At 42.7% G+C, this 9,228-nt stretch overlaps 1 protein-coding gene across 1 annotated transcript in view; it reads left to right on the top strand.

Moving 5' to 3' along the window:
• Nucleotides 1-1,743: 1,743 nt before the first annotated feature.
• The window catches only part of ADGRG7 (adhesion G protein-coupled receptor G7), a 28,375-nt gene continuing 20,890 nt past the window's right edge, over nucleotides 1,744-9,228 (top strand). Inside the window, exons 1-2 of the mRNA XM_009907795.1 lie at nucleotides 1,744-1,852; nucleotides 6,249-6,356. Coding sequence (XP_009906097.1) covers nucleotides 1,744-1,852; nucleotides 6,249-6,356 — 217 coding nt within the window. The remainder of the gene's footprint in view (nucleotides 1,853-6,248; nucleotides 6,357-9,228) is intronic.

The following is a 9,228-nucleotide window of genomic DNA, read 5'->3' as shown; positions in this document are numbered from 1 at the left end:
CAAATTTGCAAGTAATAAGGTTTTCATTCAGATTGATTATTCTGTCATACAAACTTTGCTTACTATTTTCATAAATAAAAACATACTCTCCTTTGGGATGTATTGAATTATTTTGGGTTGGCCATCCAGTTTCTTGTACTATTCTTTTTTCTTTAAACCTTATATTTATAAACCTTAGGTTCATAAAATAGAAGCCTAACTTTGTGTGAAGTTAGAAGTTCCCATTCCTTTTGTTTGCTCACAATCTCACTTCCACTTCCCAGTTGACAAACTGTCTTCCATTTGCAAACATGGGCTTGCATCCCAAGGTTTTGAATATATATATTTTACATATCTAAATGCAGCAGGCACAAAAATGTCCATGATGTTGTTAGTTGTGTAAAGGAAAGAAGCAACTGAACAGGAGGGACAATGTCAATAACCACAAAATTTAATTGCTGTTTTCTTCCTACTTTGTCATTTAAAAATCTCTGCAAGTATGCAAAGTCTTTGTTGTCATTTAACAGCTTTTCTACTAGCAAAAGACCCCAGATTCTGAGGCTGGGCATACTTCTCACATACTAGAAACTTCAGGCTTGGTGCTGCTGATTGTAGCTTTTCTGAATGGTGCTGAAGTATTCTGTGACTTAGTTTCTCAATCTGCAAGATCCAGTCCATCAGAATCATGCTCGGTTCCCCTTTCCTCTGCATGTGTCCTGCACAGGGATGAACACCTTCCTTTGTGCATCTTAGACTCAGTTTTAAACTCTTGGCCCTTCTAGCCCCAGAAAAGCAAGCATTTAACTGCTTATGACAAGAATATGTAAAGCAATTAACATGTGCAAAGGTACTGAGCATTCTTTGTGAGCAGGATAAAGAGGAGATGTTTCTTCCCAGCTTGCCATGTCCACACATTTCTGAACACCTCCAGGGACAGTGACTCTACCACCTCCCTCAGCAGCCTGTTACAATATCTGGCCACTCTTTTCCTAATATCCAGACTAAACTAAGTGCATGCCAAGTGCCTGATGTAGGCCAGTTCTAATACAGTCAGCATTTCCACCTCCTCTCAGCACAAGAGGAACATTGCCGCAGACCAACATATATCAGGACATGCTTTAACAGCCAGGCTAGTCTTAAGTTGATGATCTTAGAGGTCTTTTCCAACTGAAACAATTCTATGATTATACACACACACACACACACACGTTTACAAACAGGGATGTCTTGCTTGGAGGGAAGAGAATTTCACTGGCGTGGCTCTGAGACATGCCATGCACTCACTTAACAGACTTTAGCCCTTATCAGCATAAATATAGCTGCATGACTGAGCTTGGACATTTTCCTATACCATGCAGAAGGTATGACATTTAATGCAGACATTGGAATAAGTTGTCCAGGGAGGTGATGGAGTCCCCATGCCTGGAAGTGTTCAAGAAACATGGACGTGGCACTTTGGAACATGGTTTAATGGCCGTGGTGGTCTTAGGTTCAAGGTTGGACTCGATGATCTTAGAAGTCTCTTCCAGCTGAAAAAAATATCTATGATTCTATGATTCTAATGCCTTGATAAGTGAAATGTTTTATAGCTGGCAAACTATAGAAATAATGGTGTGCTATTTCTCCACACATTTATGGTTTGTTTTTCTAAGTGGAAGAGAAAAGGTTAAAGTTTTAGCAATTGACAGGTTAATGATTTATCCACCAGCAGGTTATGAATGTGTGTTATCATTTTATGTCAGAGCAGACAGTTTGGACCCCAACATGACTCCGTTCCACTGGGAGCGAGCATTGGTTGGAATTACCTGTTGTGTAGTGACCGTGACCCTCTGGGCATTGTGTATTTGGCAGGTTGTCCTTAGGTTTAAAACAGGTAAGAAATACAATTCTACCCTATTTGAGCTCTGTTTGAGCTCTTCAGATTTTATTTCCCTTTCCTTAAGTGTTTAAGCATGATTCCTGACAAGTGTTACTACTTGCATGTTATATGCTTCTTAGGTGAGAATCTCTTTCTTCATACACTGGTGTAAAACAGAATGTGATGGCAAGCAATCTCTGGAGTATTTTCTTTGTAGTACGTTTACATTGGACATGATTCCTCTGATAAAGCTTTGAGAGATGTCTTGAAATCATCTCACTCTCCTGGGAGAAATCAAAAGACCAAAAGCCCTTTAGCTAGCCTAGTGAATTATGTTTCAAAGAGGAAATATTGAATTTTCCATATACTTATATGTTTGCATGCATAAAAGCAACACATGCCATAGAGCACCTGTTCATGTTTTCATTACAACTTGCTTTACAGGGGAAACAAAATGATGTTGAAATAAGAATTTGGTTTGCATATTCTATACCTGAAAATCAGGCCAATGCACCCTGCTGAGACATTTCTGACCAGGAGAACAAAACTGGCCAGTGTTTCCTCTCATGAAAATGCTCACTATTTTGATCTGATACAAAATTATGCCTGGAGCTATGTGGAAAATTCAGAGAAAGAATCAAATACTCCTGGCTGTTCTTGCTTTATTACTCTCTACAACTACCTGAAGGGAGGTTGTAGACAGGAGGATGTTGGTCTCTTCTCCCAGGCAGCCAGTACCAGAACAAGAGGACACAGTCTCAGGCTGCACCAGGGGAGGTTTAAGATGGATGTTAGGAAGAAGTTCTATACAGAGAGAGTGATTGCCCAATGGAATGGGCTGCCCGGGGAGGTGGTGGAGTCACCATCATTGGAGGTCTTCAGGAGGAGACTTGATGGGGTGCTTGGTGCCATGGTTTAGTTGTTTAGGTGGGTTGGATTGGTTGATGGGTTGGACACGATGATCTTGAAGGTCTCTTCCAACCTGGTTTATTCTATTCTATTCTAACCAGCTAAGGAGTTGGTTATGATTGGAGACCAAGAAGCCCATGGGAAAATTTATATGGGGATACATTAGGTTATATTTACTTCAAGAGTTTTGTCAGATGATTATACCCAACCCAAGTAATAGTACCTAAGTAAACAGCAACTATTTAATGTGCATCAGTAGTAATTTAACTTTAATAATATATACATATCCTTAGTGCTTTGTTTGACTTAATGAAGCTAAACCCAGATGAGATGGGAGTTATTGCTCAGTGCAGCTTGGAGATACCTCTACATATGCCTAGGATTTACAGAATTGCACACAAATGAGCTGCTAAGAACTGAGTTTCAATTACAGCTACTTCAGGGATGGAGAATACCTTCATGCTTTTCTGATGTGTTGCTTGTTGTGCACAAGGGGTAGTGTTTCTTCTTTATCCAAGCTTTAACCACAAGTATTAGCATCAACGGTGACCATGATGTTTGATTAAAAACCACCAATAGTTCATGATGACATAGTACTAGGCAAGGATCCTTTAGTTTCAGTTGAAAAACACCTATGGTCAAACTCAATGTGATTCTAAGGATGATTAATATCTGCAAATCTTAAAAGCTGAAGAGAAATACAAAGATGTTTCCTGAATCTTAAAAACAAAACAAGAAGAACCTCATGATTTGAAATGAGTGTCAGAGCTACTGGAGCCTGAAGAGTTTTATTGCATGTGGGGGCAGATATGACCACATTAGTCAGCTCAGGATTTTGTATTTGTGAGAGTCAAAAACTTCCCCTTGCAGAAAGATAAAACCCCACTTTACAACGGCACAGGAGACCTTGAACAGTAGGTTAAGAAAGGTTACCAGGAAGCTCTAAATAGAGTCACAGTTTTGACTAGCATTAACAGATCTCACGAACGTCATGTTACAGAGGGACTCTTTTCAGAAAGGCAAAGGGAGGGCTGATGCCATTTGCCAGCACCTCCTCTTTGCTGCACAGGCTGTGTGTCAGCTGTGTCTGCACCTCCAGTGGAAAATGCTGCACCTTTCCCCTCAAAGCCCCATGCTTTTCTGCTTTGTTTCTTTCAAAGGAATCTCAGACTTATCTTCCTTTTCACCTTCCATCTCCTTACAGACCCTTTGCAGCCTGTGACTAACAGTGTCAAAGCCAGACTTCAACACTCTAGCCCCGCTGTGGAAGCACCACAACTATTGCTCCTATTTGAGTTTGCCCCAGCTGCTCCCCTATCCTGCTTCTCAGCAGGCAGCTCAGGATCTGTGCCCTTGTAGATCAGTACTGCTGTCTCCCTGGTTTCTCATAGAATTATAAAATCACAGAACTGTTGAGATTAGAAGGACCTTTGAAATCATCAAGTTCTTGCCTTGAGCTCACAATCCCACCACTACTGCTAAGCCACCACCACTAAATTATGTCCCTAAGCACCACATCCATGTGTTGTTAAATAGCTTCACGGAAGGTGACTCCTACCCTGTCCTAGGCAGTCTGTTCAAATGCTTGACAACCCTGAAGAAATTTTTCCTAATATCTAGGGCTGAATCTCCCCTGGCACAACTTGAGGCTGTTTGCTTGTCGGGATCCTTTGTGACAGATGACCTTCTGCCTGGCTGCTTCGGGCATGTATTCACCAAGCAAGACAGAGGCTTCAAGCTGTGCTGCAGACTCCCCAGCATTTTGTGGGTTCCCAGGCTCCCAATCCAACATGAGTGGTTGAGCCTCAGTGTCACTCTTCTGCCACGTGGCCTCGTGTATCACATGTGTGTGCCTGGCAGATGAGCCAGTGCTGCTGGGCAATGGGGCAACAGCTGCCCAGCCAGGCACTCAGCTCCCCAAGGTACAGCTGCTTGGTTTGGGCCACCCTGACCTCAAATGTTGGAGCATTTTTCCCTTAGTTTCTGTAAGATTTCCAATGGAGAGACAATGTGCTTTGAGAGGCAAATGGCTAATGCAGATATTACCTAGTGACACATACATGTTATTCCAGTGTCATCATAGACATCTGGCTGCAATGCAGCTGAGACAGCCTGAAGCACAACTGCTAAATAGCAACAACATGAGCAAAAGCTGAGTGATGCACGCCAAGAACAGAATTACCCTTGCCACGTGGCACAGCCCCTATACTTTGCAATATTCTTCCAGTCATATGAATCACATTAAAGAGACAGAAGTTAAGTAAGCTTTTAGTTCAGTGAGAACATTGGAAATACACAACAGCATATGAGCTCCTGAGGACACTGTTTGGGTTTGAATTTTCTGTCTTTAGTTGTCAGCATCTCAAAACAGGCACTAAAATGTCAGATCAAATGGTTCTTCTCAACTCCTGGTTTCTGCATGATTTCAAAGCAGGTGCAAAATTTCCAGCATGAACCTTATGAGATTGGATTCTAACTCCCTCCTTCACTTGGTGACTGAGTAAGATCGACTGTGAGGAAGCCTTTGCACATGGAGATCCCCAGGTCTTGGACCTGTCTTTCAGAACCTAAGTTCCATCAGTCCCTTCCCTGTTGCATTTGCAGCTGCAGAACATCCCTTGGACATTCAAAATTTGCCAGACTCTTCTTCAGAGATTTCTGAACACAGCTAAAACAATGATACAGTTATAAATTTCTGCTCTTGCTTTTTTTTTTCCCTGGCTCCTGAAGATGTAGCACCCTGTGCAATGACTACTTCAAACTCACTCCATTATTTCTGCCAAAAAAAAATCAGAATAAAAATCAGCACCAATCCTGGGAATGTGGATAGAGGCTATGGTTGAGACTGGATTTTTATCTGATTTATCCTAAATGTCTGTTTTAAATCAGAGCATCACTGTCTGATTCTTGGATGTGTGACTATCCACATTACCATTCCAGGTCCCTCAGCACTGGGGAATCTGTGGCCCTGATTTGCTTTTTTTGCTTCTGTGAAATCCTGAAGAAGAAATTTGGGTTTTTCATAGATTCAGCAGCTCAAGCTTTGGGCAGCCTGGAGGTCCACAACACCACTCCTGTTCTCATCCTGCAGATGTATGAAACTGGTCCCACCTACATCTCTGTGGGAATGCAAATTCATGTTTGAGAGATTTGGGCCCATGTTGGTTTTAGAGGCAAGGAGGGGCCAGTGATTGAGGACAGGGATGAGACTGTGGGTCACACATACATTTTGGTTGAAGTTTCACATAAATCACAGATTCATAGAATCATTAGGGTTGGAAAAGGTCTCCAAGATCATCAAGTCCAACCTTCTGCCCAACACCTCCATGACCACTAGACCATGTCATGAAGTGCCACATCTACTAGTTGTTTTTTTTAACACCTCCAGGGATGGTGAATCATGTTTGTTTCTTTTCTTCTCCCCATCAGGTAGATGTGTTTTTACATAGGTATCAATGAATAGATTTGTAATAGATTGTAACTCGGTTCTTTATTTACACAGACACTACAGAATCTGTGGTACCTCCATGCTTCTGCCTCAACGGTGGCATCTGTCGGGATGGAGCCTGTGTGTGCCCAGACAAGTGGGTGGGATCTCGTTGTGAAATAGGTCAGTATGAGCTGGGCAGTGTGGGCATCTGGAACCCCTCCACCATAAGAGGCCCCTGATTTTCCCTCCCCACTTCTCCTTGCTGTGACCTGCTCAGCAGGGTGATATCCACAAGAAGTGACGTGGCTCTTCTTGCTAGGTGAGGCCATATGTATCATTCACTCCTGTTGCTCTTTCAAATGAGTAACATGTCTGGGGAAGACATTACAGGCTTCAATTGCCTGTGGCCTGTTTCTCGCCAGTTTGGCTTTTGTTTGAATTCCTCTGTTTGAAGATCACAGCAACCTGAAAATCTGATTCAGACCTCAGTGGTCAGCATTGCTGTGTCTGGATCTTCTAGTGTTTAAGGGACACAATCCAGCTTGCCACCCTGCAGGGCAATGCTTGTCCTCAGGTCCTGCTGCCATTGGTGTTGTGTAAATCAGATTCCTACATGAAGCATGGCACTGGCCTGGTAGTCCCTTCTGCCACAGCACAGCATCTCTGTGCTGCTGTAACTGGAGTGGATGCTCAAAGCTGATGCTGGGAGGGTGTTGGCTCACTGAGGCACGGTATCCCTTGCTCATGCTTTCCAAGCCAACCCACACTGTGCCCAGTGTAACACATAGATATGCCGTCACCTGTCAGCTGCACCTTTGTCAGATGAACTCACAAGTTTGTTCAGAAGGGTGTTGAAAGATCTGCAGCTTATCCAGGAAATTGTTCTTGGTGAAGACTGCTAGGCAGATGGAAACTTCAGGTGTCCCATGTGATTTCCTTTATGACAGGATGGGTAGTACATCCAACAGACAATGACAGATTTGATGGGTTCCTGTGTGGCCTGCCCTAGGTGATCCTCCTTTGGCAGGGGGACTGGACTAGATGATCTCTTCCAACCGCTACCACTCTGTGATTTTGTGGCATATAGGCTAGACAGGTTTTGTAAACTAATTACTTTTGTTCCAATGATGATGGAAAATTTCCACTTGGCTCATATTTTGTTCTTTTTGTACATATAGACATGGTTACTTTCCTACTTTCCTTCACAGGTCATAAAAAAGGGCTTGGTTTTCTTCCTATTTATGGTTTGTTTAAATTCTGGAGCAATTCTACTGAAGTCAGAACATTTGCAATAATTTGAGGTTTGCACTGGTGGGGCAAAAAGAATTTCAGATGGACTCTCTTTTATAAGTCCAAAACCAAGTAGACATAACATATATACATATGTTTTATGTATATGTATGTATATATATAAAACATATATATACATACATATACATAACATACATATATATACACATATATGTATATAAAACCAGATGCATATATAAACCAGCTCAAAGCACTTTCAGATCAAAGCCTAGATAAATAGAAAGATGAAAAATACATCTTGAATAGGTACTCATGTATGAATGCATGCTATGCAACTTATTCCTGGCTTTCATCTGTCAGAAGGAAGGCAGAATCACCACAAAAGTATTAAAATCCATGAGTGTAGACAGCATCCATTCAAGACTGCTGAAAGACCTGGCCAGTGTCACTTGGGGCCTGCTATCTGTCCCTAGTGGTGATCAAGGGAAGACACAAAGAACTGGAAAACCTTCAAGAAAGGCAAGGAAGAGAACTATCTCAGGCCCTAGAAATGTTACAGAGCATGTCCTTGTGGAGTCCATTTCAATACATGTGAAAGATAATCTGGAACAGCAAGGATTTACAAAAGGCAGGTTACATCTGACTATTCTGTTTTGTGTATGAAATAACTGGACAACAGAAGAGCAGCAGAAGTAATAGACCTTGCCTTTAGAGATGCCTTTGACACCATCTCCCTCAGCATTCTTGTCTGGTAGGTGAAGATGAACAGGCTGAGTGAATGAACCGTTTTCCAGGTTGAAATTTAACAGCTAGGCTCAAAGGGTAGTGATCAGTGACTTGACTGAAATATTCAAAAAGTAGAGTAACCTGCTGGTCAACACTAGGGCTGGTATCATTTGATGTCTTGACCTGACTCAGAGAGCGGAATGGTGACACAGCACACCTCCTCAGCTAATCTGCAGGTAATTCTCAACTTGGGGTGGAACAGAGGTCATATTGACAGAGTTAACAACAGAGTTTCAATGCAGAAGAACCTTAGAACCTTGATCTTCACGCCAGGGACATTGGTACAGACCAGGAACTTGATGGCTGTGAGCAGCCCTGCTGGAAAGTACCTGAGAGTGACAGTGGACATGAAGTGGAGCCAACAGCAGAAGTTCGTTGAAAACAAGGCAGGGTGGCTGTTTGCTCTGTGTAGGGAGACAGGTTGACAGACACTCTAACCCTCCTCTTCCTAGCATTGGTGAAGCACCACCAGGAAATCCATGCTTAGTTTTGCCTCTTGCACTCCAGGCTAAAAAGACTTGGAGAAGCTGGAAAGGGTCCCACAAGGTGCAGTGAGGATGGTAAGGGGCCTAGAACAGGTAGCCTGTAGGAAACATTAGCAGGAGATGGGCTTATTCAGTGTGGTGTAGAGGAGGCAGAGGGTAGAGCTAAGAGCAACCTCCAGGTAACTGAGTGGGAGTTGCAAGGACTGTCAAATCCAAACTCTTCTTGGTACCACCAGAATATAAAGTAAGGGCAGCAGTCATGAATTGCAGTCTGAGAGACTGAAATTGAGTATGAAGAGAAATGTTTTGGTTGAAAATAAGCGTGTTACTGGAACACATTTCCTACTGAAGATGTGGTACTCTCTTTGGCCCAGATGCCCTCCAGATGTTCCTGCCACCTCACATTTTTGAGATACCTCATCCTGCTAATAACCTCCTGGCAAGTCAGGTTCACATATGGTGCTGTAAGGCAGATCTAATCTTTGCAGACTCACGTGCCCTTACTTGTTCATAACTATTTCCTGGATGGC

The sequence above is a fragment of the Dryobates pubescens genome, chromosome 8 (genome assembly GCF_014839835.1).
Source record: "Dryobates pubescens isolate bDryPub1 chromosome 8, bDryPub1.pri, whole genome shotgun sequence".
Classification (NCBI taxonomy): Eukaryota; Metazoa; Chordata; class Aves; order Piciformes; family Picidae; genus Dryobates; species Dryobates pubescens.
The sequence above is the reverse complement of the archived record's forward strand: the minus strand, read 5'-3'. Positions and strand labels throughout refer to the sequence as shown.